The sequence below is a fragment of the Tasmannia lanceolata genome, unplaced genomic scaffold (genome assembly GCF_043159265.1).
Source record: "Tasmannia lanceolata isolate RefF3 unplaced genomic scaffold, GAP_Taslan_0.1 ptg000018l, whole genome shotgun sequence".
NCBI lineage: Eukaryota > Viridiplantae > Streptophyta > Magnoliopsida > Canellales > Winteraceae > Tasmannia > Tasmannia lanceolata.
In genome coordinates, this window is record NW_027518695.1 from 35,854,698 (window position 1) to 35,873,334 (window position 18,637).

Sequence of the window (18,637 nt, forward strand, 5' to 3'; positions counted from 1 at the left end):
CCTGCTTCCATTCCATACACTAAAGAATACGGAGTGACGCCTGTAGAAGATCTGATCGATGTCCGACAAGCCCACAAAGCATAAGGAAGCTTGTTCGACCAATCTTTATAAGTTTCTGTCATCTTGCTGATGATTACCTTGATGTTCTTATTTGCTGCTTCAGCGGCTCCATTCGTCTGCGGCCTATAAGGAGATGACTTTTGGTCCTTTATTTTAAACTCGTCACACAAGTGTGCTACTTCCTTCTTGAAGTGAGAACCATTATCTGAGGTTAACTCATGAGGTACTCCGTATTTGCAAATAATGTTTGTACGGATAAACTTCACAACAGAGGTAGAAGTATAAAAAGCAGCTTCAATCCACTTCGTAAAGTAGTCGATGGCAACCAAAATATACTCATATCCGCTGGATGACTTCGGAAATACTTTCCCAATGATATCTATTCCCCACACTGAAAACGGCCACGGCGAAGTGCGAGAATGCAATTCTGAGGGAGGTACATGAATAAGATTTGTGTAAACTTGACATTTATGGCACTTCTTTACAAAGGCGAAACAATCTGCTTTCATGGTTGGCCAATAGAAGCCAAGTCTTAGAATTTTTCTGGCTAACATATTTCCATTCATGTGAGGACCACAAACTCCTTCATGGGTTTGTTCAATAAGCTCAGCTGCTCTGTCTTCATCAACACACAAAAGCTAGATCCCATCAAAAGATCTGCGATATAACTGTCCACCACAAATAACAAAATTGGCAGCTAATCTCTGAAGGGTTCTTCGCTCTTTCCCAGGAGCCTCAGGTGGATGCACTTCACCAGATATGAGATTCCTGATGTCTGTATACCAGGGCTTACCATCTGGACATCTGGCTGCTATTTCAATAACGTTTACATGCGCTGGCTCCCATTGCAATTGCACTGCAAGTGGCTGGACCTCCATTGTTGCTGAAATGTCTAACATCGAAGCCAGTGTAGCCAAAGCATCAGCAAAATGATTCTTTGTTCTGTACAAGTGAGTAAATGTAATACTCCTAAACTTCTTGACCAAAGATTCCAGATACGTATTATAAGGGAACAATCTATCTTCTCGAGTCTTCCATTTCCCATTAATCTGGCAAATGATCAGGATGGAATCCCCAAACACATCAATGTCTCGAATCTGCAAAGCTAAGGCTGCCTCAAGTCCGGCAATACAAGCTTCATACTCTGCCATGTTGTTGGTGCACTCAAACTGCAACTTGATAGATATAGGAATATACTCTTTCTGAGGGGATACAAGTGCTGCTCCTACTCTCTGACCCTGGTTATTGACTGCACCATCAAAATACATTGTCCATCTGGTATTTGGAGTATCTTCCTCAACATCCATAATCTCTTCATCAGGAAATTCGGCCTTCGGGAATGCGTTCTCTTCCACAAGGGAATCAGCTAACTGTTCTGCGATGACCCGCCCTTTAACAAACTTCTGAGTGACATAAGTAATGTCGAATTCAGATAACAATAACAACCACCTTGCGGTTCTCCCAGTAAGAGCAGGCTTCTCAAACAAGTACTTTAACGGATCCATCCGTGAAAGCAGAAGTACCTTGTTCGATAATAAATAATGTCTAAGTGTCTGAGTTGCCCAAACTAATGCTAAACACGTCTTCTCCAAGATTGTATACTTCACTTCATATTCTAGCATCTTCTTACTGATGTAGTATATAGGCTTCTCCTTTTTAGACTCTGAATCTTACTGAGTAAGCATACAACCCATCATTGTATCCGTGATGGACAAATACAATAATAATGGCTGACCCAGGATGACAGGGGATAAAACAGGAGGTAAGGACAAACACTGCTTGATTTTTTCAAAAGCCACTTGGCATTCTTTAGTCCATTTCTTCGATGAATTCTTCTTCAGAAGCTTGAAAATAGCCTCGCATGTCATCGTCAGATGTGCTATGAATCGTCTCAGATACTGAACTTTTCCAAGAAAAACTCGGATCTGCTTTTTTGTCTTCGGCAGCTCCATCTCTTGAATCGCCTTGATCTTCTGAGGATCTACTTCAATTCCCCTTTCGCTCACCATGAATCCAAGTAGCTTTCCTAAAGTAACCCCGAATACACACTTGCTGGGGTTCAAATGAAGCTGATACTTTCTGATTCTCTCAAAGAACTTTCTTAAAGCCGTTGTATGCTCCGGTCTAGTCTTTCCTTTGACGATCATATCATCTACATAGACTTCGACTTCTTTGTGGATCATATCATGAAGAAGAGTAGTCATTGCTCTCTGGTAAGTAGCACCTGCATTCGTCAGCCCAAAAGGCATTACTCTGTAACAGTAAGTTCCCCACTGAGTAGTAAACGCTGTCTTGATTATATCTTCAGGCGCCATCTTAATCCGATTGTATCCTGAAAACCCATCCATAAAAGACAACAGAGCATGACCAGCTATATTGTCAACCAGAAGATCAATGTTTGGAAGCGGGAAGTCATCCTTCAGACTCACCTTATTGAGGTCCCTGAAGTCCACACACATCCTGACCTTTCCGTCCTTTTTGGGCACCGGTACTATATTTGCTAGCCATTCTGGATATTCGACAACTTAAATGAATTTTACTTCCAGTAGCTTTTTAACTTCGTCGTGAACTTTTAACTCCCATTCTGTTTTGAGTTTCCTGAGTTTTTGCTTCTTCGGCTTTACTCCAGGGATTAGAGGTAATCGATGCTGCACAATGTCTTCGCTCAATCCCGACATGTCATCATAAGACCAAGCAAAAACCTCCTTGAATTCCTTAAGTAAAGTGATTAATTCCTCACGCTCCTCGGGAGATAAAGTTTTGCCAATTCGTATTTCCCTAATTAAGGTTTCGTCACCTATATTTACGGTTTCAATTTCCTCTTCGAGTGGTCTTGCTCGGCGACTCTCCTCTTATTGAATCATATATTTGATTTCAAGGGGAGTTTCGTCGGCATCCTCATCAGAGGGGGAATCTTGATTATCATTATTAATAATATCAGTTTTAAGAGCAGATTCAGTACTTGAAATGGAAACAGGAGAAATAGAAACAGGAACATATGTAAAAGAGTCTTTCCTTTCATTCGTAGAATTGATTACATCAAGGATGGAAAAGCCCATAGCAGCATTATATTGGACTCTAACGATGTATTCACAGACTCAACAGACAACTCAACATTGAACTCAGCCAACTCTGGCATCTGTGCAGTTGAAGAACTAAACTCATCATCTAAAGTACTATTGGACTCGACTTTATTGTAAGGAGACTCATCATCGACTCTGGAACCAGATCCAACTTCTACGGTACCTGCATCAAAAGAATCGTTAGAATAAACAAACTCAATATCAGACTCGGAAGTAGATGTACACTTAGAGACTACTGACTCTTTTGAGAAAACGGGACTATACTGAAAGACTACTTGAGGTAAAACCTGGGAGGTCCAGTTGGTCAGAGGTCCCTCGGCTGGGGTGATTAAATCTGCGGGGTTCAGAATGAATGAATCTCTCCCAATCACTGCTACCACTGATGCTTCGGTTTCACTGCTAATCACACAATCTGCTGACACTTCGGTCTCACTGCTAACCATAGCTACCATTGGATCTTCAGTCTGAAACATGCCACTCAAACAGTCTGGCTCTAAAACATCAGCCCAATCAGTTTCCGGTGCTACCTCAGTAATTTGCGCACTCACTGGCTCTTCTGCTAACTCTATGTCAAAGAAAATTTTGAAGCCCGGAACCCTCTGTCCTGTCACATCATCGGTCCATGGTTCAGCAAACCCAAAAAATGGAAAATCTGCCCCCTCTTTTCTCAAAATGCTGTTTCTGATCAGACTGATTGGTCCCATAGGCAATTCTAGTCCTCGGCGGCGGCACTTGGCCCATTTCAGCATATATTTTTTCATTTCTCTTACCTCCTGGTCGGTCGGCTCATATCCTAAGCCAAAAAGACTATTGAAAGCTCTAAACTCAGGCCACTCAGTAGGGCCTTGGTGATACTTGCCCAGCCCTGCTCCTGGAATATAGCCTTGTTTACGAATCATCCTGACTACATTCGAGTTGGTACTAGTCAAGAAGAAAACTTCTTCGCCCATGGCCTCCTCCATGGATATGACCGACACCTCCAATGAAAAACATGTCAAACTGACATCGGCTTCTTTCCCAGCTATGAGCTCCTGCGAAATCTGTCCAATTTTTAAACCTGGGTCACCCTTTACAGTCACTACCCTGTTGTTATGAACAAACTTCAACTTTTGATGAAGGGTAGAGGGGATAACTCCGACCTTATGCAGCCAAGGTCGACCCAATAACAGCAAGAAAGAAGCTTTATTGTCCAATACTTGAAATTTTATGTCGAAATCTTCTCCTCCTATATGGATTTTAGTGGCCAGGGTTCCGATGACATCTCGCCGGGTGCCATCATATGCTAATATACCCTCCTCTGAAGGAATAAAATCTCCGGGCCCAAAGCCCAAAGTCGTGGTAGTACTCAGTGGACAGATATTCAGAGCAGACCCGTTGTCAACTAGCACTTCAGGTACCCTCTTCTTGTTACAGATTATAGTAATTTTGAGTGAACGGGTGTGATCTCTTCCTTCAGGAGGTAAATCATCATCTATGAAAGATACTGCCTTGGAAGTCTTAGCCACAACGACTAGGCTTGCCAACTCATCGGGAGTAATCTCAGTTGACACCTGAGCAGCATTCTACTCCCTGAGTACAACCTTCCTGTGCTTAGACGAAGACATAAGTAGACCCCAAATGGAAACGTTTGCTTGGGTCTTCTTCAGCTGATTATCTTCTTCCTCATCTGCACTCGGCCTATTCTGCCCTTGATTCTCGGCTGCTCTTACTGCTTCTGCGGGATTTTCTGCTCTCAACTCTGCAGGCTTGAACACAAGACCACCCCTTGTAACATGACGAAGCTCGTCACACTAATCTTCTAATAGGAGCAAATCATCTACATCCATTCTCAAAACATACAGAGTCTCATTTATCTCTTCTTCCTCAAAATCATCAATCTTTAGAACATAAGGAGTTTCTTTTTTTGCCTCAACATCCTCGCACCGAAGGACATATGGTAGAGATGACGCCTCTACCAAACTAGTACTACCCATCCAGAGGGTATAAGACCTTTCTCTTTCCATCTCTTTGATCTCCTCAGGGTCAAACCTTAGGATATAAGGTTCATCAGGAGTGATTACACAAATGAGAGCGGATGGATAAAAAACTGGCTCCTCGACAAAAATGGCGTTCGTCGTAGGAGGAGGAATAGCATGATGATTAGAAAGGGGATTCTGAGTTACATTGGGCCTTTCCACCTCAAGTTTTCCCTTTTCTAACATAGTTTGGAGCGCATGCTATAAAGCCAAACATCTTTCAGTGAGGTGACTTGAATTTTTGTGGTATTCACAATACTGGTCTAATCTCCAGTATGGGGGCAATGGGTTGGGTACTGGCCTAATTTCAGGTAGTCTAATTTTCTTATCCGTTATCAACCTTTTCAGAATCATAGGTAAAGGGTACGGGAGTGGACCAAAGTCCCTCTGAGGTTTCTGCTCTACTGGTGCTGGCGCTGGTTTTGCCACTTCCGTTACAGTCTTGGCAGCTGGTCGAACATAGTTCACCTGGTCTACTTCTTTCTGTACGACCATATGTCTCTTTCCTTCTCTGATGTTCGATGGAATTCTGGCCCTCAGACCCTTAGCTATTGCATCCTCAGTTCTCGTCACAGTCTTAATCAGATGGTCAAAGTTGGCGTAATGCTGAGGAGACATGAAATGGAAATACTGCGGTGACAAACTCTTAATCACAAGCTTGATCTGATCTTCTTCTGATAGCCTCTCGCTCAGTTGTGCCGACTTTCAACGCCAACGACGGATAAAAAAAGTAAAGGTCTCCAGCGGACCTTGCTTTAGCTGCTTGAGGTCCCTCTTGGGAACCTCTATTCCTTCCTCCATCGAAAACTGCTCTACAAATTTGTTAGAGATGCTTTGCAAGGTCTTTACCTCTTCGGGTTTCCGACGCAGAAACCACTTCTTCGCAACCCCAATAAGGGACATTGGAAAGACCCCTCGCATTTGCTCAGGAACTAGCCCATACTGCTGTGACAGCTCGATAAACCACCTCATGATTCCGAGGACACCCAGTCCCATCATATTTGTCATAATCGGGGGTTTTGAATTTAGGGGGCAAGGTGACCCCAGGAGACATTATTAGCTCGGATATATCGAACTGCTTTGGGCCTTGATGCTTCAAGCTTTCCATGTCTTTTGTCAGTTTCTCCAATTGATCAGCTACCTGCTTCTCCTCATTATACCGGGCCATATCTGGAATGCAATATTCTTTAGCATACTGCTCTTCTTCTACGTCGACATCCACTAGCGGAATAAAAGGATGGTTCAAGTTTGTAGGGTTCGGATTTGCAGGTATAACAGGAGAGGGTTGAACTAAAGGTGCACTAGAAGTAGAGACCTTTTCATTAGACTGAGCTTTCATTTGGGCCATCTCTTCTTTCATAAAGGCCATATCTCGGGTAAGATTCATCATCATCTCTTGAATTTTAGCTAGTGCATCATTGGGTTCAGCCATTTGGACAGATTCTGAGGATTCAGATGACTCAGATAAAGAGGGTACAGATTGCTCAAGTAAGGTTAGCGATTCAAATTGACGAATGAGTCTAGACGTCGTTGACTGTCTAGACCACGCAGGTTGACTGACACTTGAGGGAGCGATGTTTGCTCGATTTTAGAATCCTGTGCTGGAAATTAACATACTAAATTAAAACGATAACAATTGAGATAAAGTATTCTGTACCAATAAAGATAAGAGAAAATCATAAACACTATTCCATTGATCAATAGTTAAACTGTAGTTACAATCAACAAAACATTAATCTTTGATAACAATTGGATGAAAGTAACTATTTCAATGAAATTTGAAGAAATTAAAATGACAATTTCATGAAGAAGAATCTTCAAAGCTCTTCAATCCGAGCTCTCTTGCCCCCGAGCTTTCCTGGCAATTCCCCACATTGGACCTTAGATATTAAGGCAAATATCTTCTCCACGACTTTGTTTCTCCAAGCAGCTACAATGGTCTTGATGAGATTGGGAGACAGCTTTTTACAAGGAGGAGGTGTTACAGTTCCGGGAGGACCTGGATATCCTGTGTTCTGATGAAGCAAACGGGTTGGTGCATAAAAGGTTGACTTTTCTAAACCCATGAGATACACAAATGGATATGGGTAAGTGCTAGTAATAATTTGCAAGCACGAATGACTCACACAGTGAAGCTGATTTTTCTCCACGTGCTGTAACCAGTTACGCCAGTCATCAATGGATTGCGGTTGGTTGGCTATTGGTTGGCAGGACGGGAAATCCTTCAGGGTGTACTTGTCATGGCTTTACGGTCGGAAGATAGTGAGTTTTTCACAAAGCCACACGTATAACAGTTTTACACACCGAAAGAAATTATCATGAACCTTTTGACAAGCAATAAGGTCCAGTTCAGAAAAAGTTTCTGCTAGTATGGTGGGAACAGGATTCCTTCCTTCATTGATTTGATTCACCACAACTGGCAAGGCCAAAGGAGCATATAAGAATCTCCACGAATGACATAACGCGCGAAGACACCAAAAACCAAAGAATTACGCCGACAACTCTGAAAACGGGAGTCAGTATGGTCGATGTTTTTGAAAAAAGTTTGATGAGGTCCTGGACTCGCACGCATGTGTCTGTAAATTATGACAGAGCATCAACCGTGGTATTTTAAAATAATTTGCCGAAAAGGGAATGAGGGTCATCCGGACTCAGAGGTTGGACCCAGAGTCCCTCCAATGGGAGCTCTAGTAAGGCGCACCAATCCTCAAAGATAGGACAAAGTTCAAAGGGACCAAATCTAAAGACAAGAAGAGTAGGCTCCTAAAGATTAGCAGCTGCTTGGAGAAATTTCCAGTCCATGCCGAGTATGCTGAAATGATTGAATGTACTAATAAACTTCTCAGCCATACTCCTCTCTGAATGCTCATACGAAAGAGTTTTAATAGTCTCTTTCATCCAATTCCTCAACACATTGTTCGCCATGATCAAATCTAACACCCAGACAAGACAAAATCGTGAGAGAATGGAGATATCGATAAACAAATGATAAGGATAAACTTGATGATCAATTATAAGGGGAGGACACAATCGGCGACGCCAAATTTTTCATCAATGATCAAAACTAATCGGCAGATCAAAAGGATAGACCACGACCACAAAATGACAGAAGTAGGTCATAGACCGGATCTAAATCTAGCGATGAATATCAATAACTTTACGATCAAGGAGATTAAAATGGAAGACCATGGCCATAAGGACAGCGAACGAGCTATCGGCCAGATCTTAAGGTGAAATAGGTAGACAGACAAACATATATCCTAAGGAATAATAGACACACAAATTAAATCTATGACACAACAAAAGAATACATATACAATCAAATGGTAGCAAATAGACTGTGGCCATGAAAGCGACATATATAGGCCACTGATCTAATAATGAAAATAATCTGACGAACGATCCCTAAAATGGATAGATAAAAATAAACAAATGGATCATAATAAAACAAACTTATGGTTTATCCTTGACTGTGTAAAATTTGACAGCATAACGGCTACACAAGAAAGTCAAGGTAAGGTAAACTCCTGGTTTAACTAACTCTAACGAATTGCGGTTATGCTAAACATGCTCTGCGAAAAATTCATCAGCATAATGGCTAGACAAGAAAGTCAAGACAAGGTAAACTCATGGTTTAACTAACTCTAAAGAATTGCGGTCATGCTCAAAATATTTTGGATAAAATCCGGCAGCATAACGGCTATACAAGGGATCCCCACAGCTCAACCAAAGGGTATATGAATGGAAAAATTAGTAGTGCAGGACTCTCAGTAAGAATACTAATACTCAACTGACAGTGACAAGATAAGCTCACAATCAATAAACAAATTGTAGTCACTGGAGAAAGATAATCAAATGAAGGACTGGCCATAGATGAGAAAAGATGACAACAGGTCAGCTCCAATGACTGAAAGATCAAAGGATAGATCATGACCATGGTAACGGCAAGTAAAATCCACAGACCAGATCTATATCTGAACAAAGAATGGATATAACTGATTGAATTGAATAAAGAATCCTAACTAAGACGAGAGCCCTAATCTAAAAATCAATATATATAGATATATACATATACATATATCCTAACCAGGGGCACCAGCCCTAATTCTAATCGAGCGGAGTCAAGGGGGTCTCGACTCAAGACAAACTTGTGAGTGTACTAGGACCATGTTGTAACCATATAAAATAAGCTACCTTAGTCTACAAGTGGGACAAAGCTCCTAACTCTAGGCTTCACATGTGTAAGCAACACATGTTCATCCTTATATGAATGCAATATATACATATATAAACACGGGTACTTCCTAGTTGGGTTTCACTAACTCAACAAATATATATTTATATATATAATATACATGAAATAAATTAGGGCTCCAGACTCAATTTATCAGGTACTATGCATATGATCCATACTTTAGATGGATAACACAAGTACACCTAGTGTTATACATAGTATGCTTCATTACTCATCGGCTGCTGTAAACACAAGTACACCTAGTGTTTACCGCTGTAACACCGGCGCATAGCTTAGAAATAGATACAACAGTACCATCAGGGTAATGACATCCCATCTGGTACGCATTGAATCTATCCCATGGAACCAATGATAATGAAAAATAATAAAAGTAATAAAGAATATGATAATGCATGATGTGCAGTGTGTGAATCCCTTGTTTTATTTATGCACCTATCTGGTGCCCCTGGATTCTAACGATAAAGTCCCCATTTAAAATGATTTTGACCCAAATTTTTTTAAGATTAGTAAAAATGGCATTTTTACAGAGTTAGGCAATGTTTCAAGAATTCCCCAGCAGAGTCGCCAGCCTGTGGATCCCAATCCGAGAGGACAATAGTGACGAGGACACGAGATCCCCTGCAATCCTCAAAGATCTCCACATGTGAAGGAGAGCTCTACCAACGAACTCTCGAAACAGGTTGCCACCTTCGCAGCATAGCACGAGTGGAGATACAAAATGAATAAGATACCTCTTGATTCGGAGCCAGGGCTTGAAACCAAGACGTACCTAAAATAACTCCGAGTCGCCATCCATAGATAGGCCATGGAACCCCAAAAACAAATCCTCTCTGCAATGGATAACCAGAAATATGTGGGCTCGTGCCTGGTTACGAATGGAGAAGGTCCGAAGAGCACCCCCAATTCGCCCTAGTACGAACACTTAGTCTCTTATGCCATTTATTTATTAACTTTGAAGAGTTTTGGGCAAAATTCACATCAAATGGGAACTAATATCCCCGAGAAGATGTCTACCTAAGCATGCATGACTCGGGGATAAAAATAAGAAGAGCAGACAAAATAAGTGAAAGAAATGTCACCTAAGAATAGCTAGGTTATGAGTGTCATGCCTAATAGGTGTCTAAATTCTGATAGGCAAACACATGCATGCTACAGCTAAAGGTATAAGGTTTGAACAGGATGAGAAATCTAAAACTAGCAGTTAATCATGAAATGAATTAAGATACAGTAAACGAAATAAAGAATAAACAGAAATACAGGCAGATAAAAGAATAAGCATGTGAGTAAGCCAAGAAATGAACACACAGTATCATGATCCTATACAAAAATCATCATCAATATACAAACACAAGCCCTAAAGTGCTAACAACAGACCCTAAGACTCTAATGCTTAAGCCCGAGTCTTTATATGATTTGATGTTCATCCAAAGAAGCCTACGTATCCCCGCTTCCGTGAGAATCAAGGCAACGTAGTTCTTTGCACATATTCTAAGCTATGATGCCTAAGACATCTAGACCTCTATCCTAGACTCGACCTAAAAGACCGAACTAGTTATTAAAGCTTTATGTGCGATTATTTAAATTCCAGTGGATTGTGGATTTTAAGACACCCTATATGTCCTAACTAAATGCAGGTTAGCCCTAAGCTAATGTAGGTGCTTCCTAAAACCTATTTATAACTAGGCTGTGTGTCCTAAGAAAAATAATGGGATCACTAACGTATCCAAGACCTAGTCATCAGTCGGCGCTGTGGATCGCCAACTGACATGGAGGGCCTCTAAACCCTCAACCCTCCAAACCATCTTTATGGATGAAGGGCTGAGATGGAGGGCCTCTAAACCAACTAGGAAGCTTCCAAAGAAACTTCTTAGGATCTTTCTAACTAATCCTAGCCCTAAACCCTTTTCCAATTTAGATTAGGCTTTAAAACAAAACTTGAAAAGGAAGAAAAGAATCTTCCCCATTTACCAAACTGCTCTGCTCCCGGATAATGCACCCCTCATTATGCTATACACTAATCTGCACGCCGGCATATCTTCCTAGACAACCTCCTATGGTAAATTTGAACTGGCTTTCCAAGTTCTAGCACAGCCCCCTTTCTGGCTAAATAGCTACCCTTATTCCTACACTACACTATGCTACGACGCTCGTTCACTAGGCGAATGCCCACGGATTCGGATGAAATTTTGCGGAGACCTACATGAGACCCTAACCTACTCTAGGAACAAATTGGGGATGCTAAAACACTAATTTAGCAGAATTCTAATCTAACGATGCTACTAGGCTTCGGTCAAAATGGGTTGTCTACAAGATGATAATGATTCTTATGCCTATTTTTTCTTTTTTTCTCTTTATAGAATGGTTCCTTATACATGTGCTGAGTTAAATACATTCCTTCATTATTCGAACACTTAATTCTTTTTTCCATGAATTTAAAATTAAAATACCTTAGGTGGTTACATGACTAATTCAGAAGTAAAATTGGGAAGTAAGCTTTGATTATTTTCTCATTTGAATATTAACTTTAAGTTTGATGATAGTTATTTCTAAGGGGCGATGAAGGCGTTAGCCCAAGCCCATCTTACAAGGGACTTACCCAGTCCTAGTAGTAATCCCCTCTGTCATTTAGAAGACTTGATAAGTCTTTTAGACTTGTTTAGACATTAAACCCCATTTCTCATTGTGAAAGGGCGATGAAGGCGTTAGCCCAAGCCCATCCTTTAAAGGGATTTACATGATCATGGTAATACCGTCTTTCTTCTTTTTCCTTCATAGAGAGCCTTCTTAGCCTTTAAAAACTAATTCTTCCTTCATGGCAAGGGCGATGAAGGCGTTAGCCCAAGCCCATCCTTAGGGGGACTTGTTTAGTCCGAGTAGTACTCCCCTCATTTATAAGAGTTGCCCAGTCTTTTAAATATACATGTTTTTCAGACATTAGGCCATTCATTGCAAGGGCAATGAAAGAGTCATCTAGAGCCCACCCTTTAGAGAGACAAGTTTTGTCTCAGCAGAAAGTCAAACCCTTTGGAGACAGACTTTGTCTCATTAGTGAAACATACATAGGAGATTTACCTAGTCTCATGTCAGAACACCCCTCATTTAGTTAGAGGCTAGCTCAGCCTTCTGGATACCTATCTCTATTTATCATTGCAGGGGCAATGATAAGGTTACTTGGAGCCCTCTTTATGAGACATTCAGTGTCACATTAGAATTAGTTGTTCCTCCATAGGAGACAAACTTTGTCTCTTTCCGTTCTACTCGTCACATCTTTTTTAAGGAGACATGCTTCATCTCACTAGATGGTCGTTCTCATTTAGGGAGACTCGCTCAGTCTCATCATTTTCTTTTAGGAGACTCGCCTAGTCTCATTCTCTTGTTGATTCTTCTCTTTTAGGAGACAGGCTATGTCTCATTGATTTTAATGTCCTTTTTCATTTGAGAGACAGACCTTGTCTCATCTGTACTTTCTTTGAGAGAAGAGAGTTCAAGACTTCATTTTGATTTAGTTCTTCTCCCTTCTCTTAGGGTCTAACTCAGTCTTCCTAGGTTTTCACACCTTCTCGGGATTTGATCCATTCTATCATCTATTTGAGATGCCGATTTGCTTGTTTAGGACAACCCTTAGGCTAAAAGAGTTCCGTCTTTCCATCTAATACTTCTCCAGGCTATGGATCATAGGAGTGTTCTTTTCTTTCTGGTTGTCTCCTTGTTTCCTCTTTGGCTAGAAGGGAGAATCTTTAAAAACTCAAAAACATTAAAAAACACTTGAAAGACATGAAAATCCAAAAGCATCTGAAATGTCAATGAGTCATTAGGAGTACTTTGGAAAAGTCTGTTTCCGAACTACGTTGGCTTGATCCCTTTCCACAGGGTACGTAGGCAGCTTGGGATCCTTATCCCAAGTTCAGTCAAACCTTTCAAAATAAATATTTTAAACCTTTCAAAAATACAAAATCTCTTCAAAACCTTTTCAAAAAGGTCTTCCCCTGGAGTTAGGAATTTGTCCTAGATGTTTGGAGTGTCTTAGAGTTAGGAGTCTGTCCTGATTATGTTTGTTATAGAGTTAGGAGTCTGTCCTAGCTAGGAGTATGTTACGCCTCTGTCCGGTCAGTTGGCGATCACATCGCCAATTGATGACTAGACTATGATGCGCTAGTGAACCCATTGTTTTCCCTAGGGATACAGTCTAATTATACATAGGATGTAGGGCCCACCTACATTAGACTAGGTTAACTTGCATCTAGTTAGGGCATATAGGGAGTCCTAAAAATCCACAATTTACTTAAAATTAAATAATAGCAAAAGAAGCCATTAAAACAGGTCAAGTCTTCTAGGTCGAGTCTAGGATAGCAATCCTAGATGAGTTAGGCATCATAGTTTAGAATAGGGCGAAGAACTACGTTGCCTTGATTCCTATAAAGAGGCGGGATTAGGTAGGCTTCTTTGGATGAACATCAGATCATCTAAAGACTCGGGCTTAAGTAGTCTTAGGGTCTGTTGTTAGCACTTTAGGGTTTGTGGTTGTATATTGCTTACGATTTCTTGCATGGGATCATGATAGTGTGTAATCATTTCTTTATTTAACTCATATGCTTAGCTGTAGCATTTAGGTGTCTTGATCTCATGCTTAGCTGTAGCTTTTACCTGCTTATTTATCTTGATCATATGCTTAGCTGTAGTTCATTTATCTTTCTAGTTTATCGTATTTGTTATATCTTGTGCAGACCTTATACCTTTAGCTGTAGCATGCATGTGTTTGCACACCAGAACTTAGACATCATTTAAGCATGACACTCATAACCTAGCTACTCTTAGTCGACACTTCTTTCTTTTATTTAGTGCGTGCTTATTATTCATCTCCGAGACATGCATGATTAGGTAGACGTCTTCTCGGAGATATACGTTCCCATTTCACATGATTTATACCCAAAACTCTTCAAAATCAATAAATAAATGGCATAAGAGACCAGGTGCTTGCACTTGGGCGGATGAGGTTGTCTTCAGACCTTCAAAATTAGTAACCAGGCACAAACCTTTTGTATCTCTGGTTATCCATTGCAACAGAGCATAGTATGGGATCCAGGGCCGACTTCCTTGGATGGCGACTCTTTCTTGTTTCAGGTACGTCTTGGTTCTGGGCTAGTCCCCGAATCAAGAGGTATCTCACCTTACATCGCCACTCATGGTGTGAGGGGCATTTTTTCGAGAGTTCCTTGGTAGAGCTCTTCTTCACGTGGATGATTCAGAGACTTTTTGGGGTATCGTCCCCCGCCTCTCTCGGATCGGGGTCCACACCTACGTACCCTGTGGAAAGGGATCAAGCCAACGTAGTTCGAAACAACTTTTCGAAAAACTCTTTTAGTGTTTTTTAAGTTTTTTGTTGTTTTTGGATCTTTGTTATTTGATTTTTATGAAGAGGACAAATTCCTATACTAATGCACAGAATCCTAGACTGATGAAGGTAGGAAAAAATCCTATGACTCTATGAAGGTAGGACAGACTCCTATAATTCTATGATGGTATGACAGACTCCCAACTCTATGACAGTCGGACAGAGTTGGGAGTCTGTCATGACGGTAGGGCAGACTCCCAATTCTCTATGACGGACCCTAAAAAGGAAGAAATCATTTAACCTGCAAAGCTCTAGGGTAGGAAAGGAAGGGGTTGGCTCAAGAAGCATTACGTCCTAGCCTTATCCCAAAACGAAAACGAACTCTGGAACCAAAGGGAAGTATGAAAAATGAAGGAAACCTCTAAACCCGATATAGAGATCCAGGGAAGGGGAGAAGAAAGAAAGGGAAGGCATGGGCTCAAAACCAAAATAAAAAATCTTTTGTAGTTTCCATTCAAGTATAGATATCATGAGGATAATCACAATAGGAAAGGAACTACAAGAGACCCACGCAAAATTTATGTTGTCAAAAAAAACACACATCAAGAATCAAAAGGTCAAAATGAGGTGGACAAGTTATTGGATCTCCTCTACGTGTCACATCGAAATCTCAACAGTAAAGTGAAGTCACAAGCATGCATATAAGGAGTTATACACGAAGTACAACAAAGTAGCCAAATTGAGCTAGCTTTCATGAATAACTAAGGTGCACATGTTGTATGGAAAATCTCATTAGAGTTTCAAGACAAAGAAAATTCCATCGTAGAAGGAAAAACCAAAGCATATTGGGCTAAAACCCTAGATGCGTACAAGGTCCAGAAAATTAAAACCACAATTGAAGAGCTCATCTCGAGTGGTCTATTACATTCCTAATTTGGTTCAAATCTTTATTTGAATCTCCTCTATTCAATATGACATCAAAGTCCGAAGACAACACGCATAATCCAATGAAAACTGAAGTCAAAAGAGCAAATCCCCATCTCTTTTTTTTTATCAAATATTTTTCCTTGGGTCATAAAAACTCTCACAAAGCATTGAAAAGGAACAAATCAAAACAAACAAAGGAACCTGATTTGAACAATTTATAAGCATATAATACTCATATCAATATCCACATTCATTCTATTCAATAGTCACTATATTCCCTCTATTTCTTGCTACTGGTGAGAGAAATATAACAAGAAAACTACAAGCCATCACCTTTTCCAGCTACAGCCATATGAAACTATTTAGATCAGAAAAAGAACAAGCCAATTCTACGCAATTTCTAGGGCTTTATAATAGAATATCATGAGCCAAAGATAGAGCATTACCTGAGTTACTGAAGAAAGTTAAAAGCAGCTTGCAAAATCTACAGCTAGAGGAACAAGATGCGACCGGAGCTCAGTTGCGGTTGTCGGAATTGGTTTGCCGAAAGTTAAACTCCTTGCTTGTCTTCTTTCCTTACTATAGTTTCTCCGAGATCCGAACCACGAGTCTGAGGAATCACCTCCTCCTATTCTTTGATTTGCTCTTCTTTCTCTGTATTTTCTCTTTCAAAACCCTTCAAATCCACAAATTTCAGCCCCAAAATATTAAATCTTCTTTCTCTTTTGCAGATCCAAAGATGGTGGTAAGAATAGTGGTGATGGGGTAATATGGACGGATTTGACGGTGGAGGTGGAATTGAATGGGAGTAGTGATATAATTGGGCTATTGATGGCAAAATTTGGTTCAAATGGTAAAGGAATAGGGCTGTTGATGATGAAATTCGTAGAGGTAGCTGTGGGACCCGATCCCGCGAGAGGGGAATGACGCGCGCGAGGCGCCACGCTCTCTCTTGGTCTCTCGTACCCACGCAAATGGCATGTGCTTTTTATTATTGATTTTAATTACCCAACCAAGCAGACAGCAACCAAGCCATAGGGTGCAAACAAACATGCAACCCAGTACCCATAAGGGCAGGGGTAAGCCGCCGAGCCTAGCAAGGTGTGATTTAATTCATCTTTTCCGTGAACTTGGGATCACTAAGGTAATCCAAATTCCACACAAAAGAGAGTTACAGAGTCGCCACCTAGATGAGGAATCTAGGACCCATAATTGACCAGAAATCTAGACTCGTTACCTGGTTACGAGCATGGAAGGTATGGGGACTTACCACCACATGCACCATTCCTGCCCGATAATCGGCCTTCAATTCCAAAAATTAACTCTTTTGAATTTCTTTTAAATGGCTCATCTAACTCTACATTAATGTGCGAACTATGTGACATGCATCCTAAGATCTAATTTTAATGTAATTCATAAATGTGTATCTTGATTTCTTAATTTGATTGAATTCAATCTAAGTGAAAGTTCTTCTAAAATGCTAATTTGAGGGAAATCCTACATATTTTAATTAAGAATTTATAAGAAAACTAATATACAAAACCCCACCATTTGTGTGTGTGGCCGACTCGTGATTGGTATGCCATCAAGCATCCAAGCTGCCTACGTACCCAAGCCTCACTGGGATCAGAGTCGACGTAGTTCGGTGCACCTGAACTAAGCTACTTATGCCTAACTCATCTAGGATACCGACCTAGACTGGATTGACTGTTTTAACAATTTAAGAGAAGTTATTTGATTCAAGTTGAAGATTTTATTATCCTAGGACTTCATCTAAGATGCTATATGATCCTATCTAAGTGCAAGTTGTCCCTTCGACTAATGCAGGTTAACCTACATCCTAGGTAACTAGGCTTGTCCTAGGGAAAATTTGGGTGACTAGTGTAACTAGATCTGTTAGACTCGCGCTTCGGTCTAGCACTTTACAGACCTACGTCCGGTTGATTGACCATAACTCAGTCAATTCAACTCGGAATTGAGTCAAATTCATGCCATTTCGAAGATGTCGAAGTGTAGTTGAAAACATAAGAAACGAAGATGAAAAACTCCAAGTATTTTAAGTGTTATGATGGAAATAGTTAGACTCGCTCTTTCGCCTAGCAGTTTACAGACCTACCTCCGATTGAAAGACCATACTCACTCAATTAAACTCGGAAATCATTGAAATTTGTTCCATTTCGAAGGAGTCGAAGTGTAGTTTAAAACGAAGAAACGGAGATGAAGAAAGCCAAGTATTTTGTGAGTTATGGTGGAAATAGTTAAACTCGAAGTTTTGTCCAACAGTTTACAGACCTACCTCTGATTGATTGACCATAACTCACTCAATTCAACTCGGAATTGATTCAAATTCATGCCATTTTGAAGATGTCGAAGTGTAGTTGAAAACGGAGATGAAAAACTCCAAGTATTTTAAGAGTTACGATGGAAATAGTTAGACTCGCGCTTTCGCCTAGCAGTTTACTGACCTACCTCCGATTGAATGACCATAACTCACTCAATTCAACTCGAAATTCATTGAAATTTGTTCCACTACGAAGGAGTCGAAAGTGTAGCTGAAAACGGAAGAACAGAGATGAAAACTCCAAGTATTTTGAGAGTTCTGGTGGAAATAGTTAAACTCGCATTTTCGCCTAGCAGTTTACAGACCTACCTCCGATTGAATGACCATAAGTCACTGAATTCAACTCGGAATTCATTGAAATTTGTTCCATTTCGAAAGAGTCAAAGTGTAGTTTAAAACAAAAGAAACGGAGATAAAAAAAGCCAAGTATTTTGAGATTTATTGTGGAAATTGTTAGACTCGCACTTTGGTCTAGAAGTTTACAGACCTACCTCCGATTGATTGACTATAACTCACTCAATTCAACTCGAAATTGATTCAAATTCATGTAATTTCGAACATGTCGAACTGTAGTTGAAAACGGAAGAAACGGAGATGAAAAACTCCAAGTATTTTAAGAGTTAT

The 18,637-nt window shown here is 40.5% G+C and overlaps 1 protein-coding gene across 1 annotated transcript; it reads right to left on the bottom strand.

Moving 5' to 3' along the window:
* Positions 1 to 698: 698 nt before the first annotated feature.
* On the bottom strand, positions 699 to 2,519 carry LOC143850321 (uncharacterized). Its single transcript, XM_077359579.1, has 3 exons — positions 2,285 to 2,519; positions 1,298 to 1,729; positions 699 to 952 (listed from the first exon to the last, which is right to left on the bottom strand). The coding sequence occupies exons 1-3, from the start codon at positions 2,517 to 2,519 to the stop codon at positions 699 to 701; spliced, it is 921 nt and encodes a 306-aa protein (XP_077215694.1).
* Positions 2,520 to 18,637: the final 16,118 nt, after the last annotated feature.